General features: G+C 46.2%; 1 protein-coding gene across 8 annotated transcripts in view; it reads right to left on the bottom strand.

Moving 5' to 3' along the window:
- The window catches only part of LOC117347215 (glyoxylate reductase/hydroxypyruvate reductase-like), a 212,494-nt gene extending 208,157 nt beyond the window's left edge, over positions 1-4,337 (bottom strand). For all 8 annotated transcript variants that reach the window (XR_004536753.1, XR_004536752.1, XM_033917882.1 and 5 more), the window contains exon 1: positions 4,130-4,337. Coding sequence is in view for 6 of the 8 variants with exons in the window: in XM_033917882.1 (XP_033773773.1) it covers positions 4,130-4,284 (155 nt within the window). In the remaining 2 variants the exon portion in view is untranslated. The remainder of the gene's footprint in view (positions 1-4,129) is intronic.
- Between the last annotated feature and the right edge of the window lie 12,911 nt (positions 4,338-17,248).

The raw sequence follows: 17,248 nt of genomic DNA, 5'->3' as shown, positions 1-17,248 counted from the left end.
AGGATGGAAACAACAGCAAGGGCGGATGACTTGGAATCACTATGGGTTAAGCTATCCGGAGGAACTGGAGCAGACATAAAATTGGGTCTCTACTATCGCCCACCGGGACAAACGGAAGAAATCGACCAGGATCTGGAGGCTGAACTGGGGCAGATATGCAAAAGCGGAAGTGTGGTGGTGATGGGGGACTTCAACTATCCGGGAATAGACTGGCGTATAGGGCACTCAAACTGCATGAGGCAGACCAAATTCCTGGAGGTCACGAGGGACTGTTTCATGGAACAGCTGGTCACAGAACCAACATGGGGAGATGCCACTCTTGACCTAATCTTCACCGGACTAGGGGGACCCGCTAAAGAGGTGGCGGTACTAGCCCCACTAGGAAACAGCGATCACAACACGATCCAGTACAGGCTAGAAATTGGATCATCAAAGGTGAAAAGAACTACAACGACAGCACTGAACTTCAAAAAAGGGAATTATGATGCCATGAGGGAAATGGTGGGAAAGATACTCAACGACACCGCAAGGAGGATGGAGTCCGTAGAAAAAGCCTGGACCTTACTCAAGGGCACGGTGCACGAAGCACAAAACCTGTGCGTCCCCAAGTTCAGGAAAGGGTGCAAAAAAAATAGAACAAAAAACCCAGTGTGGATAACAAATGCAGTGAAAAAGGCGATAAGTGACAAGAAGGCATCATTCAAAAAATGGAAAAAAGACCAATCAGAGGACAACCAAAAGGAGCACAAAAAACACCAAAAGGAGTGTCACCGAGTGGCAAGCAAAAAGAGAATATGAAGAGAGACTGGCGGGGGAAGCAACAAACTTCAAATCATTCTTCAGGTACGTCAAGAGGAAGCAACCAGCAAGGGAGGAAGTGGGACCCTTGGATGATGGAGACAGAAAGGGAGTGGTAAAAGAGGAAAAGAAGATAGCTGACAGGTTAAACAAGTTCTTCACTTCAGTTTTCACGAGGGAGGACACAACCAACATTCCGGAACCCGAGGAGATCGTAAAAGGAGATCAGGATGAAAATCTGGTCCAACTAGAGGTGAGCAAGGTGGATGTTCTCAGGCAGATAGACAGGCTAAAGAGCGACAAATCGCCAGGTCCGGACGGCATTCACCCAAGGGTACTCAAGGAACTAAGGAACGAAATAGCGGAGCCACTTCGACAAATATGCAACCTATCCTTAAAAACTGGAGAGATTCCGGAAGACTGGAAAATAGCAAATGTCACGCCCATCTTCAAGAAAGGCTCAAGGGGAGACCCAGGAAACTACAGGCCGGTGAGCTTGACCTCGATTCCGGGAAAGATGATGGAAGCGCTGATTAAAGACAGCATCTGGGAACACATAGAAAACACTGGGCAGCTAAAGCCGAGCCAACATGGCTTCTGCAAGGGCAAGTCATGCCTCACAAACTTATTATACTTCTTTGAGGGGGTAAACAGCCAGGTGGATAAAGGGGAATCTATAGATATCATTTACCTTGACTTCCAAAAAGCCTTCGACAAGGTACCACACGAAAGACTGCTAAGGAAGCTATGGAACCACGGGGTGCAAGGGGAGGTCCACCGATGGATCAAAAACTGGCTGGCGGACAGGAAACAGAGGGTTGGAATAAAGGGTCATTACTCAGACTGGCAATGGGTCACGAGCGGAGTTCCGCAGGGGTCGGTGCTGGGACCGCTCCTGTTCAATATATTTATTAATGACCTGGAGGCAGGAACAAAATGTGAGGTTATTAAATTTGCGGATGACACCAAACTATACAGCAGGGTTGAAAACACGGAGGACTGCAAAGATCTCCAAAAAGATCTGAGAGCGCTGGAAGAATGGGCCAAAAAGTGGCAAATGAGCTTCAACATAGGGAAATGCAAGGTCATGCATGTAGGAAAAAAGAACCCGATGTTCACTTACAAAATGGGGGGATCACCGCTAGGGGTGAGTAACCTTGAAAGAGACCTGGGAGTGATGGTAGACACATCATTGAAGGCGTCGGTGCAGTGCGCCACAGCCTCAAGGAAGGCAAATAAAATGTTGGGCATCATTAAGAAAGGTATCACGACCAGGACAAAGGAAGTCATCCTGCCACTGTATCGTGCAATGGTGCGCCCGCACCTGGAGTACTGTGTCCAGTACTGGTCGCCGTACCTCAAGAAGGACATGGCGGTACTTGAGGGAGTCCAGAGAAGAGCAACTAAGCTAATAAAGGGTATGGAGGACCTCTCATATACTGACAGACTGAAAAAGCTGGGGCTTTTCTCCCTGGAAAAGCGGAGACTTAGAGGAGACATGATAGAAACCTTTAAGATCATGAAGGGCATCGAAAGAGTAGACAGGGACAGATTTTTCCAATTATGGGGAACCACAAGTACAAGGGGGCACTCAGAGAAATTGAAAGGGGGGAAGGTTTACAACAAACGCCAGGAAGTTCTTTTTCACCCAGAGGGTGGTGGATACATGAAACGCGCTACCAGAGGATGTGATAAGAAAGGAGCACGATACAGGGCTTCAAAGAAGGGTTGGATAGGTACCTGGAGGACAAAGGAATTGAGGGGTACAGATAGGAGTAGAGATAGGTTATAGGGATAGGATTAGAGGCAGTTACAAAATGTCAGGGACACTGTTCAGGCAATTAGGCCTGATGGGCCGCCGCGGGAGCGGACCGCTGGGCAAGATGGACCTCTGGTCTGCCTCAGCAGAGGCAACTTCTTATGTTTTTATGGGACCCCTATTTTTACTGTCCCTCTGGCTGTCATTCTGCAGGAAGTCCCCACGCTGACGTCTTCTCCTTCTCTGCTGATCCGCCCACACAGAAAGAGAAGAACATGTCATAAGGGGCGGGACCGGCAGAGAAAGAGAAGACAGCGTTGCAAGCCTATTTTTACTGCCCCTCTGGTTGTCATTCTAAACTAAAGGGAGTCCTTCTCTGCCGGTCTGCCCAGAGAGGAAGAGCATGTCATAAGGGGCGGGACCGGCAGAGAAGGAGAAGATGGAGTTGCAGAGGACCCAAGTAAATGCATAGCAGCAACTGTGGCAATCAAAAAAAAGAGGTCTGCTATTAAGGTGGACCAGGATCCTGGAAAATCCTGCTTTTTACCAGGATCTCAATACAAATCAATAAGGATCCTAGAGATCCTGGTTTTTTACCATGTTCCCTTTCTGAGGTTACAATCAAAGTGGTTTACAAAGGGCAGGATTAATTCGTTGAGGGCCCCTAGTCCACTGGGCCCCCTGCCCAAACCACCTGCCCCGCCCCATCATGCCCCATGTTGCGACATCAGAGGGAACGCTTCTGGGTCAGCCGCAGGAGGCTCGTAGAAGCCACAGCCCGCGGCTTTGAGCGAACACTGCAGCAAGATGGAGGAGGGAGCTTGCATGAAGCTAAACACCTGGACAGCAGAGGAAAATGCCGTATCGCACTCAAGCGGAGACGCGGGTTGGACACCCCTGTAGAGAGGAAATTGTGGTGGCGGGGATCAGGTAGCTAGCAACCTACCAGTTGCGCCGATGCCAGGGGGCCCCTCCTAGGTTGACATTGATGCCGGAGGCCCTGTGTTCCCGTCAATGCCGGGGTGAGGGCTCGTTGCCCCCCCCCCAAAAAAAAAAAAAAGAATTGGAAAGCTGAGTCAGTTTCGGGCCCTAGGCAAGTGCCTACTGGGCCTAACCGTTAATCCGGCCCTGCGTTTACAAACTGTATATTAGGCCTTCAACATCCACTGACTGGATCAACTAAGTCAACACTAGATGTTTTATTAAGAGTGACACAGAACCTTTGCAGTAAGTGCACTATCAGAAACTCTTGGTCAGATTAAATCTTTCTGTACTGAGGTGCTTCAAACCTAAAAATCACTGAGACATCGACAAATAAATACTAGAACAAGAGGTCATAGTATGAGGCTCAAGAGCAACTTCAGAAAACAATTCTTCGTGGATTTATCGAAAGGCCTCCCAGAGAACAGGCAACACCAACAATAACTGAATTTGTTCGCTCTCGCGTTCTCTCTCCAAACTCTATACAGTATTAAAAAACACTGGCAACCCTTTTTGGATCAGGGAAAAAACATACAGTACATTTGTACAGGGTAAAAAGCCAATGGCCCAGGAACGCGTGGTTCTCCTTACACTGCGGCCTCGGTCAGTACTCGAAGCCCCTCCTGCGGGATCCGCCGCGTCACCAACACTTTCTGTAGCTGCTGCATGGCTGCGCTCACACCGCTGACGACGGCACGAAAAGAAAGCAAGGCGCCCTTGCCGGCTCTTAACAGCGGTGGGCCCATGAGAGGCCTACGGCGTGACCGGGACCCGCCTTCAAAATGTAATACGATTCTGTCGACTTTCAGCTCGTTCTGCAGTTGCAGCTCCTTAACTGGACAGCGCTGTTCTCACACGAATAGGACAAAATAATGGCATTAACTACAAAAGTACTGGACTAGCACCAATAAAGGTTGCTTGGGTTTAAAAAAAAACAACTGTGGTGGCGCTTAGAATACTTGTGTATATTTGAGACTGTATATACAAATGTTTCTAATTCCTGCCCTTTAGGCATATCCCGAAAACGGAACAAGGTAAAACCAGGATTTCCAGAATCCTCATTGGCTTGTACAGAGATCCTAGTTTAAAAAAAAAAAGCAAGCAGGATTTTCCAGGATTCCGGAATACCTTAACAACAGACCTCCTCTCTTTTTTGACTGCCACAGCTACTGCTATACTCCTTATGGCATGCTCTTCTCTTCCTTTGTGGGCTGACCTGCAGCGAAGAAGACGTCAGCGTGGGGACTCCCTGCAGGGATGGCAACCAGAGGGCAGTAAAAATAGGATAGCTTATCAGGCAGAGAAAAAAACCCAAGAACAGCAATACGTTGAATTTAGAAGGTGAATTTTAGTAACCTGGTCAATCTTATTGAAACTAATTATTCAGATTTATTTATTCACTAGTCTTTAAGCCCATTACATTAACGGGTGCTAGAACAGATGTGTGTGTCTGTCTTTCTTTCTTTCTCTCTCTGGCCGCTTTCTTTCTGTCTGTCTCTCTTTCTTTCTGTCTCTCTCTCTCCTTGGCCGCTGTCTGTCTGTCTTTCTTTCTTTCTGTCTCTCTCTTTCCTCGGCTGTCACCACCCTTGCCTGCTTCCCCTGTCCAGCAGTAGCTCTTCTCCCTTCCTTTTACCTCCCCTGTGTCCAGCAGCACCTCTTCCCTGCTCCCCTGTCAAGCAGTAGGCCTTCTCCCTTCATTTTACCTTTCCCCTATCCAGCAGCACTCCTTCCCTGCTCCCCTGTCCAGCAGCAGCCCTTCTCCCTTCGTTTTACCTCCCCCCCTGTCCATCAGCACCCATTCCCTGCTCCCCCTGTCCAGCAGCAGCCCTTCTCCTTTTGTTTTACCTCCCCCCTATCCAGAAGAACCTCTTCCCTGCTCCTGTCCAGCAGTAGGCCTTCTCCCTTCCTTTTACCTCTCCCTGTCCAGAAGCACCTCTTCCCTGCTCCCCCTGTCCAGCAGCAGCCCTTCTCCCTTTGTTTTACCTCCTCCCTATCCAGAAGAACCTCTTCCCTGCTCCAGTCCAGCAGTAGGCCTTCTCCCTTCATTTTACCTCCCCCCTGTCCAGCAGCACCTCTTCCCTGCTCCCCTTGTCCAGCAGTAGGTCTTCTCCTTTCCTTTTAACTCCCCCCCCATCCAGCAGCACCCATACCTGTCGGCTTTCCCCTGACCTTTAGTTTAAAGCCTTCTCAATGGCCCTCTTCATGAGGCGCTGGTGTGAGGAAGAAGGATTCCACTTTGTGTGCAACTGGACGACGTTCTGGGGGAAGAGCAAGCTATACAGGAAGGATGGACTCCACCTCAGTGGACATGGAATGAGGCTACTTGCAAGCAACATCAAGAGAGAAATTGAGAAGTCTTTAAATTAGGAAGTCAGGGAAAGCCGACAGTCGACCAAGAATCGATGGTTCGGGAAACAGTATACCCAGAGGATACCATGCAGGAAAATAGGGAAGACTCACTGGTCTTCAGGTGTTCCCGTACCTGGATGATTGGCTCATCAAAGAATCAACATCTCATGGGGTTATTGTAGCAACCCAACAGACTGCGTGGTTCCTCCAAAGTTTGGGCTTTGAAATCAATTTTCCCAAGTCCCAGCTGCAGCCTTCTCAGACTTTACAGTTCATCATAGTTGTGCTGGACACTGTGCAACTTAGAGCATTCCTTCCTCAACAACATCAGGATGCTCTCATTCAACTCTGCCAACAAGTGTCTTCCCTATCTTCGATTTCAGCAAGACACATGATGGTTCTCCTAGGTTACATGGCTTCGACCGTTCATGTGACTCCTTTTACCAGACTTCATCTCAGAATTCCTCAGTGGACCCTGGCATCTCAGTGGGCGCAAACTTTCGACCCACTCTCTCAGCACATTACAGTGACTCCTTTGTTGAGACAGTCTCTCTACTGATGGATGCTCTCTTCCAATCTCTCCAGAGGTTTACTGTTTCAAACGCCGCCTCATCAGAAGGTCCTCACTACAGATTCCTCGACCTACACTTGGGGGGCTCATCTCGATGGACTCCGTACTCAAGGCCATTGGTCCAGCACGGATCAACAGTGTCACATCAATCCGTTGGAACTCAGAGCGATCTTCAATGTTCTCAAAGCTTTTCAACATCTTTTTCACGATCAAATAAATCTCATTCATACAGACAACCAAGTTGCCATGTACTACATCAACAAGCAGGGAGGAACAGGATCTCTCCCTCTATGCCAGGAAGTTCAGAAGGTTTGGAATTTGGCATCCTTCACAACACTTTTCTAAAAGCGGTCTACATTCAAGACGAGAAAAACTGTCTGGCGGACAAATTGAGTCGTCTTCTGCAACCTCAGGAATGGACACTCAATTCTCAATTTCTCAGTGGGGGACTCCGCCAATAGATCTCTTTGTGTCTCCCCACAACAACAAACTGCCTCAGTTCTGCTCCAGGATTTACTCTCCTCACAGCCTCAAGGCAGATGTTTTTCTTCTGGAATGGATGAATCAGTTGCTGTATGCATTTCCTCCATTTCCTCTCATTCTCAAGACACTCGTCAAACTCAAACACGACCATGCCACCATGATTCTGATAGCTCCTCAGTGGCCTAGACAACTGTGGTTCTCCCTTCTACTTCTTCAGCAGCAGGGAGCCAGTAATTCTACCAGTTTTATCGTCTCTGCTTACACAGAGTCAGGGATCTCTGCTTCATCCCAACCTGCAGTCTCTACACCTGACAACTTGGTACCTCTCAACCTAACTGCCATCTGTAAAGGACATGCTAGAAGCTTCCAGGAAGCCTACCACTAGGCAGTGTTACAACCAGAAATGGACTAGATTTTCTGCTTGGTGCACCATTCATCACAAGGAGCCTCAATCTACCTCCTTGTCTTCAGTTTTGGATTACCTTTTGCATTTATCTCAATCAGGCCTCAAATCCACATCTATTCGAGTTCATCTCAGTGCAATTGCTGTTTTTCATCAGCCTATCGAAGGGAAACCCCTCTCTGCTCATCCTGTGGTTTCCAGATTTATGAAAGGACTTTTCAATATCAAACCATCTCTCAAACCACCTCCAGTGATTTGGGATCTCAATGTTGTTCTTGCTCAATTGATGAACCCTTTTGAACCAATGACTTCGGCTCATCTCAAATATCTCACTTGGAAAGTGGTTTTTCTCATTGCTCTCACATCTGCTCACAGAGTCAGTGAGCTTCAAGCTTTAGAAGCGGACCCGTCTTTCACAGTATTCCATCATGACAAGGTGGTCCTCCGTACTCATCCTAAATTCTTATCTAAAGTGGTTTCAGAATTTCATCTCAATCAATCCATTGTACTTCCAGTGTTTTTACCAAAGCCTCATTCTCAAGATAAGAACATAAGAATTGCTGCTGCTGAGTCAGACCAGTGGTCCATTATGCCCAGAAGTCCGCTCACGCGGCGGCCCTCTGGTCAAAGACTAGCGCCCTAACTGAGACTAGCCCTATCTGCATACGTTCTGGTTCAGCAGGAACTTGTATAAACTTTGTCTTGAATCCCTGGAGGGTGTTTTCCCCTATGACAGACTCCAAAAGAGCGTTCCAGTTTTCTACCACTCTCTGGGTGAAGAAGAACTTCCTTACGTTTATACGGAATCTATCTCCTTTCAATTTTAGAGAGTGCCCTCTCGTTCTCCCTACCTTGGAGAGAGTGAACAACCTGTCCTTATCTACTAAGTCTATTCCCTTCAGTACCTTGAATGTTTCAATCATGTCCCCTCTCAATCTCCTCTGTTCGAGGGAGAAGACGCCCAGTTTCTCTAATCTTTCACTGTACGGCAACTTCTCCAGCCCTTTAACCATCTTAGTTGCTCTCCTCTGGACCCTTTTGAGTAGTACCGTGTCCTTCATGTACTCTGGACTGTAAGTGTACTTTAGCTTTCTACTTGCAAAGGACTAAGCCTCATAGATCTGAATCGACAGGATCATCAACAGCATGGAAGAGGAAGATACGGCAGTGGTGATTCATGTGGGGACAAACAATGTGAGCAACAGGACCTACAGCAGGGTAGGACTGAACGACCACTTCTGGATGCTAGAAAGAAAGCTGAAGACCAGAATGCCGAGGGTAGTGTTCTCAGAGATCCTGCCGTTACCCAAGGCCGACGAGAAAAGTCAGACAGAGCTGCAAGCAGTCAATGCATGGATGAGGCTGGTGTGAAGAAGAAGGATTCCACTTCATGCGCAACTGGACGACATTCTGGGAAAAGAGCAAGCTATTCAGGAAGGATGGACTCCACCTCAGCGGAGACGGAACAAGGCTACTTGCAAGCAACATCAAGAGAGAAATTGAGAAGTTTTTAAACCAGGAAGAAGGGGAAAGCCGACAGTCGACAGAGAGTCGATGGGTCGGGAACCGGTATACCCAGAGGATACCATGCAGGAAGATAGCGGGGAAAACTCACAGGATCATAGGTAAGACAGAAATCCTGACAGATTGAAAGGGACACAAGAGGGAAGGAAATGCAAGAAAGTAACAGGCCACAAACTCAAGTGTATGTACACGAACTGTCACACCCGCGCTCTGGCCCTGCATTGCGAGCCCCGGGATCGTGACACAAGACTCTGGCCCAACGTGTCCCTCACTACCGAAGGACCCTTCAGGACTTCGCTTGGCTTATGAACAGCCTAATAAGGGCATGCAAGGCAAAAGACTGATGCAGCATGTAATCAAACAAAGGTTTTATTATGTTCACTGATCGCACTAAACAAAAGAAATATGCTTCAGCTCAGCAGACTTCAAAAACAAGTCCTCAAAACTATGAGGCAAAACACAAGCTGTTCAAACAGAGCAAAACTTTCAAAGAAATCCAGTGTCCAGGTTTTTGGGTGTGTCCCACCTTAACATACCGTTCCCCTGCCTTTGGACTTTGTTAGCTAATCTATAAACAGTCCTGTTCACCAGGGCAGTTTGGATTTAATAACTTTCACTGAGCTGCTTCAGCTCCAGCAGCTGTGGCATTTCCAAGGTATAAAAAAATCCAGTACAGAAAACAAACTTTAACAAAACTGTGCAACAAGAAACCTGGCCAGCATGTAACCTGGTTTTCACAGCCTAACGTGGCTTATCACATACTGTAGTTCTGTAACACATATTTTCTTCTTTAGCACAGAATTTAAAAGGTACACTCAGCTCTGGGAACGTGCAGGCTCTCAGCACAGCTCCCTGCTGTGCCATTCAAGTAATCAATTATGCACAGCTGTAAGGAAGAACGCTCTCAGCTTAGCTTGGCTGCTATTAGAGAGAACAAAAATGCCAAAATGTTTGCTAGCTTTACAACTCAAGCTTTCAAGCAGCAACTAATAGTTCATTATCAGAAGGGAGAAACATACAACTCCCCTTCAAACTATCACTGGCATAACTGATAGCTTCCCTACTGTGGACACAGGCAATACACATCCCCTTACTGCTTATCAATGTCCATGGGCACCTCCTCCAGTCCTACCAGACTCTCCTGGATTTCCATGGGTTCTCCTGGGGTTCCTTCTTCACTCCCTAGGTCAGCAGTAAGCTCCTCCGTGTCCAACATTTGCCAGTCTCCAGCCTCCTCGGGGTGTGGAGAGAGTGGTTGAATCTCTCCTGTTTGCCTCCAGGCTGCTTCCTCCCTTTGAGTTTTCAACTGTCCCGTTTTAAGCTGGGAAGGGGCACTCCCACTCAGCCTCGGTAATCCTCTAACAGACTTGGGCACCTGTCTAACTTGTGTGTAGCTTTTCTGTTTAAGCCTTTCCTGCTCTGCCTCATCTGACTCCACTTCCAGATCTGAGCAGTAGTCAGCTAAATCCACAGACGAGGCTTCTACCTGGTCAGCTCTTTTACAATGGGGTATACTGTATCTCTTCCTAATCCTTGTGGCAAAACCCAGACTGGACTTGGGTTTTTCATAGGAAAACCCTGAAACGGGCTTGGGTTTGTCACAGAACGCAAGGAGCCTAAGGAATAAGATGGGTGAATTAGAAGCTGTGGCACTAAAAGATAACCTTGACATCATCGGCGTCACAGAATCATGGTGGAATGAGGAAAACATCTGGGACACTGTGCTGCCGGGATACAAGCCATACCACAGAGACAATGGGTCAAAAAGGTGGAGGCATTGCCCTTTATGTCAAAGAGGGAATTGAGTCTATCGGAGAGAACACACCGGAAATGAAGAATAAGTTAGAGTATCTATGGGTAAAAATTCCGGGAACAAATGGAATGGAAACGAAGATTGAGATCTACTACCAACCACCAGGGCAGCCAGAAAAAATTAATGGAGAGATAACGGATGAGATTAAACGCAACTGCAAGGGAGGCAACGCAGTTATCATGGGTGACTTCAATTATCCGGGGATAGAATGGAACCTAGGCACCACCGGCTGCGGTAGGGAGACCAAGTTCCTGGATGCTGTGGGCGATTGCTTCCTAGAACAACTTGTCAAGGAAAATACGAGAGGAAATGCAATTTTGGATTTAATTCTAAATGGACTACGAGGATTGGTGCAAGATGTAGAAGTAGAGGGGATGCTGGGAACCAGTGATCACAATAAGATCCGCTTCGACCTGGACACAGAGGCAAAACATCAATCCAGAATGACGGCCACTGCACTGAACTTCCGAAAAGGGGATTACGAAGGGATGAGACTCATGGTGGGGAAGACGATTAAGAAGAGGATAGAAACATAGAATATGATGGCAGAAAAGGGCTGATGGCCCAACAAGTCTGCCCACTCAAAAATCCTCCCAACTAGTCTGCCTACTCAAGAACCCTTCTTCCCTGGAGTATCTATCGTTTGAGCATAACTCTGTAGTACTCCCACCTGTTTGTCCCATCGACTCTTGAAGTTGAGCACGCTACTTGCCTCAACCACTAGAGCAAGCATGGTCCCTTTTTAAGGACACAGTCACCTAGATGCAAAATCTATTTATACCGCGTATCAACAAGGGATCTAAGAGGAAAAAGAACAAGGAACCGGTGTGGCTCACTGTAGCGGTGAAGGAAGTGATCAGAGACAAGAAGACTTAGTGTAAGAAATGGAAAAGGTCAAAAACGGACAAAACTGGAAAAAGCACAAACAGGATCAAAGAAGATGCCATAAGGCAGTAAGAGGGGCCAAAAAAGACTATGAGGAAAAAATAGCCAAAGAGGCGAAAAACATCAAGCCGTTCTTGAAACGACCAGGTCCCAATTTGTATTAGCCTCGTTCTGCTGACCTGCTGTTACATACACAAACAAACGCACATGCCAATATGCCAAGGGATATATATCTCTTTTATTCAGAGTACTGCAACATATATATAGCATTTCACATGGGTCAGTTTTCTCAGCATATGACTGTAGGAACGACCATATATGGTAACAGGATACATAAAAGCAACTAGAAAAAGGTAGCAAACATAAGGGGGGGTAATTATGGCATATAATACTGTCTGTCTAAGGTCTAGCAATGTTTCTTTTGCAACAAATGTTTCTTATTAAAACAAGTTAACTACAGAACAAAATGGAGACACAGAACTCAGAACACAAAAAGAAAAGGCCTTGTGGGGGGTTTTTCTTGGCAAAATGATAAATCAGCAGTTCCTGTTACACAAGCAGGAATAGAAAAACTTACAAAGAATATATGCCCCTTCAATCCCCTCTTAAGTCATGAAAATGACGTCATAAGTGCACAGCATGAGCTTGGAGGGAGAGATATTCCAGATATGTCCTATGATATATATTTCAATAAGAAGGTGTTTAACCCCTCTTGGGACACCAAGAGCAGCAATATAGACATGGGGGTCAAAGCTTCCGAGAAGGTCGGGGGGGGGGGTCTGTGGTAGGGACCGGGGCTGCAGTAGAGCGATGAACAGCAGAGTTGACAATATCATGGAATCACAGGAACCAGGCAAGGCAGGCAGCCAAGAGCGAAAGAGTCAGTCAGCAGGGAGGCCACGCCAGAGTCGGAGAGGAACATGAGCCAGTGTGGTGATGCGGTCCACATCTTCCTTGAGCACGGTACCATCATTATCAAGGTTAAGGCAGCAGTTAGAGAGATGGAACTTGCTACAGACGCCACCTTCCACAGCCAGCAAGTAATCTAGAGACAGGCGATTCTGGTACATGGCAGTGCAAAAGTTCAAGAACAGCCTGCAAGTGAAGTATGCAGTTGAGATTGTCTGTTTAATCTTCTAGCCTCATATGCTTCTTGCTGAACTCTTCATACATCACAACAGTAATTACTTACTGTTATGTTTTTATCATGTATGGCTTTATACTGTTGCTTCCCCTCTATGGAATACCCTCCCCCTTTCACATAAGACTGAATCATCCTTCCAAATTTTTAAAAATAGTTTCAAAACACAAATAAAGATAACCATAACCATCTGTTTACCCAAAGTTTTCTGCATATTTTAGACTGACCCCATGAAAAAGTCTTAATTTTAATGCAGTATATTACCTTTTTGGTTTTCTCCCACCCCATGTCCCTTTCCCTGATTTAGAGTTTGTAACATTTGCTCATATCATCTCTTTTTGTCTTTGTCTTACCTTGATAATTGTGTCCCCCCCCCTTGTTTTTATGTAAATCACTTAAATATTTTATGATTTTGCGGTATGTCAAGAATAAATTGAACCTGAATCTGGTTCTGGGAGCAAAAGTGCCAGTGTTGCCTTTATAAAATAGGCACCTTACTGGACTCCTCAAAGAGGTCCTGTTACAGAATCAGCCTCTTTATTGCCACCCCCTCTGAGACTCTGGCCCACTTAAATTATCTAGGGCTGCCCAACCACCAATATTCAGCAACGCTTAACTGAGAAGTCCTAAAAGCTGTCCAGGCTGGGTTTGGTTTGTGGATCCCAGCCTCGGTCAAGACCTGCATAACTTTTTTTTCCATACCCTCTGATGAAGCCCTCCTTTGTCTGCCCCCTTTTCCCTGCAGGTATGGTCATAATCCCCAACCCCTCTTGATCTAGATGCCCGAAAGAGATTCTAAGTGTGCCATGAGAGATTCCAGAATTTTCCTTTAGTTTTAAAAATTCTCTACGTAAGTATACACTAGAATAGATGACATGTATATCGTGTACGCAAGAGTCTGTCAATGTTATGACCATCCACCCAGACAAGCATAATTCTTTGACCTTGAAAACTAATGACAAGTAATTTTATTTTTTATACAGTAGTTATCTTAACTTGAGCAACAAAGTAGAGAATTTGTCCCTGTAACCGCCCCGTCCCCACGATCACCATCCCTGTCACCACCCCGTCCCCGCGACCACTGTCTCCACAACATCCCTGAAACCACTGTCCCCGCCCTGTCCCCGCGATTACTGTGCTTGCCCCATCCCCACAACTACTATCCCCGCAGCATCCATATAAGCCTCAGTACTGCAATATTTAGCTTATTCCTTCCTTATAAATCAAAGCTCTGGCTGCTGAACTAGAGAAAGAGATGTTCAGCTGGTAGGGCTTTGTTTATAAATTTTTATCAACACAACTAATACACTACTTTATCCTAAAAGAAAAAAAAAAAAGAAATTTTTATTTTCTAACTTTATTGTCTGGTTTCTTCTTTCCTCATCTTCTCATTTAATTCCTTCCTTCCACTGTCAGTCTTCTCTCTGCGTCTTCCATTTGCTCTGTTACTGTGCCTCTCCATTCACCCCCCCCCCCTCATTTGGTCCGACATCCATCTTCTTCCCTCCGCTCCCCCCATAGTCTGGTATCTCTGTCTTCTTCCCTTCCAGTGTCTTCTCCCCACTCTGTCTTCCCCATTTCCCTTCAGCATCTTCTCCCCACTCTGTTCCCTGTTTCCTTTCAGCATATGTTCCTCTCCATCCCCCTTCAGCATCTGTTCCTTTCCTTTCCACCACCACCCTTCCCTCTCGCCACCTCACTGCCCTTCAGCACCCCTTGCACGGTCCGAGCATCACCCTCCCTCCCTTACTTTTGCAGCACATTTTAAGTTTCCAGAGTAACTTGCTTAAGCTGCCGAAGCCTGCCTGCAGTTGCATGCGTTTGTGGGCAGAACCTTCTCCTCTGATGCAATCGGAAGTTGTGTCAGAGGAGAAGCTTCCTCTCACAGACGCACGCGACTGCAGGCAAGCTCCGGCGGCTTGAGCAAGTTACTCTGGAAACTTAAAACGCACCACAAAGGTAAGAGGGAGGGAGGGAGATAAATAGATTCAGCTTGTAGGGAGGGAGGGGGCCGTGTACGTTCCCTCCCTTAAGTGCGGAGACAAGGCCATTCACTGCTCCACAGAGCGGTGGATGGCCTTGTCCCCGTACCTGCAGTGAGCACTTCTCCCTCACCCCATTTCGGTGGGTTACCCGCAACTAGCCTTTCTTGCAGTCTGGATCTTCTTATCTTTGCGAACTTGGATTTTCAGCTCTGATAGAAATTAAATTGAAAAAAAGAGAACGACTGCAGATGATGAAAGGCGTGTTTGCTTGTCGACTATTGGGCTGTGTTTTGAGTTAATTTGCACTCAAAAAACAAGCTCATCCATCACATTAATTAGCAATTCTATTCTGTTACAATTACCCCATACATAGCTTAAATAACTTTAAATAAATAACTCAAATTTAATTTTTTGTTGGTTTTGCAATTTTATAATTTCAATTATAATGTGCCATGAAAAACCTTTACTCCATTTAGGGATCTCAAAATCCCTCCTTGGCCACAATCCAGTTGGGTTTTTAGGATTTCCCCAATGAATATGCATTGAAAGCAGTGCATGCACATAGATCTCATGCATATTCATTGGGGAAATCCTGAAAACCCGACTGGATTGCGGCCCTCAAGGAGGGACTTTGAGACCCCTGTCAGAGTGAAAAAAAGTTTGAGATACATTGATCTAGATAGATCTCCCCAGGCCTACCTAATATCCATGGTGGTCCAGTGGGGGCAGGAGTGAAGCCCAATTGCTCCTGCCCCTTGCGACTGCTTTTGTCAAACATCTTTTTTTGTTGTTTGAGAAAATCATAATAGAAACATTTAGTAAACAGGCAAAACAAACTTACAAAAATCTTGTACACGAACCTAGGATGTCCGGTGCAGTACTTGCAGAGACCCCCCAGGAAAGAGACTTGCAAATCCTGGTCGACAAGTCAATGAAGCCATCTGCGCAATGCGCAGCGGTGACGAAAAGGGTGAACAGAATGCTAGGAATGATTAAGAAGGAGATCACGAACAGATCGGAGAAGGTTATCAGGGCCATGGTAAGTCCCCACCTGGAATACTGCGTCCAGCACTAGTCGCCGTTCAAGAAGAACACGGTACTACTCGAAAGGTCCAGAAAAGAGCAACTAAAATGGTTAAGGATCGAAACATTCAAGATAATGAAGGGAATAGACTTAGTAGATAAAGACAGGTTGTTCACTCTCTCCAAGGTAGAGAGAATGAGAGGGCACTCTCTAAAGTTAAAAGGGGATAGATTCTGTACAAATGTAAGGAAGTTCTTTTTCACCCAGAGAGTGGTGGAAAACTGGAACACTCTTCCGAAGGCTGTTATGGGGTAAAACACCCTCCAGTGATTCAAGACAAAGTTAGAGAAGTTCCTGCTGGACCAGAACGTACGCAGGTAAGGCTAGACTCAGGGCACTGGTCTTTGACCTAAGAGCCGCAGTGTGAGCGGACTGCTGGGCACGATGGACCCAGCAGCGGAATGTCTATAATGGAAACAAAACCAGAACTGACACGATGGACCCAGCAGCGGAATGTCTATAATGGAAACAAAATCAGACCTGGCACGATGGACCCAGCAGCGGCAATTCTTATGTCAGGACTCGCATATGCTCCAGTGAGCAGCCCCACAAAACTTAGCCCCCGCTATTTAGTGCTGGTGCCTAGACATGGCTCAGCATTGCATATCTGGGGCTAATTCTAAATGCAGCTGTCAATATGCTAATTTATCTTATTCATATTCTTTGTGGCTATTCTGAAAATCCAACTAGCTCTAGGATCCTCAGGGCAGAATTGGGAAGCCCTATCCTGGAGGCAAACCTCACCAGCTTGCTTTTCAGGATAACCATTATCAACTTTTCAAAATGATAGGGGATGCTAAATTCAAAACACATTGCCCCTCATTAGACATATTGATGGAGTTTGCTCAATATTGGGGGGTGCTCAAGTACCCACAGAGTTGTCATTTATGATCATTATGACTATGCATGAGATAAACCTGCATACATGGAGATTAGTGCATTCTGCACGCAGTTATACTATATGCCTTACAGATAGTCTGGAAATTTGAGAAGGTGTTGAAAACCAGTGGCTAGTGTGTACCTACATTTGTATATGCAAGTTTGTCTATTTAAATTTATGAATTATTTTGTTTTAACTGAAAATGATATAACAGTCATGATCAAAGATTTTTGTTTTCTTGTTTAGAATGTAAATACTGTGGTATTGCATGGGACCAGTATAAACTCTGTTCCACTCAACACTGCTGCCAGCTTGTCCTGACATGTTCCATGTGTCAAGGGAGAGGTCTCACAGCCTGCTGCTCAGTGTGTCAGAAGAAAGACCAGAAGTTGGCCTTAAGCCTTTCACAGACATTTAAGAAGGAATGTGAGTGTACTGATAAGCGGCAGAGAGCACCAGTTGAACCCATTTAATGAAGTGATCTGAAAGCCCAAGCCAAGCCAAGAACTTTCTGTGCTAATTATGGTTTTAAAGGCAGATAGATCATCTGCTTTAAAATGCTAAACTCAGGGTGATGCCAGGGTTAGTTTTA

The sequence above is a fragment of the Geotrypetes seraphini genome, chromosome 1, assembly GCF_902459505.1.
Source record: "Geotrypetes seraphini chromosome 1, aGeoSer1.1, whole genome shotgun sequence".
Classification (NCBI taxonomy): Eukaryota; Metazoa; Chordata; class Amphibia; order Gymnophiona; family Dermophiidae; genus Geotrypetes; species Geotrypetes seraphini.
This window is presented reverse-complemented; position numbering and strand designations above follow the sequence as displayed.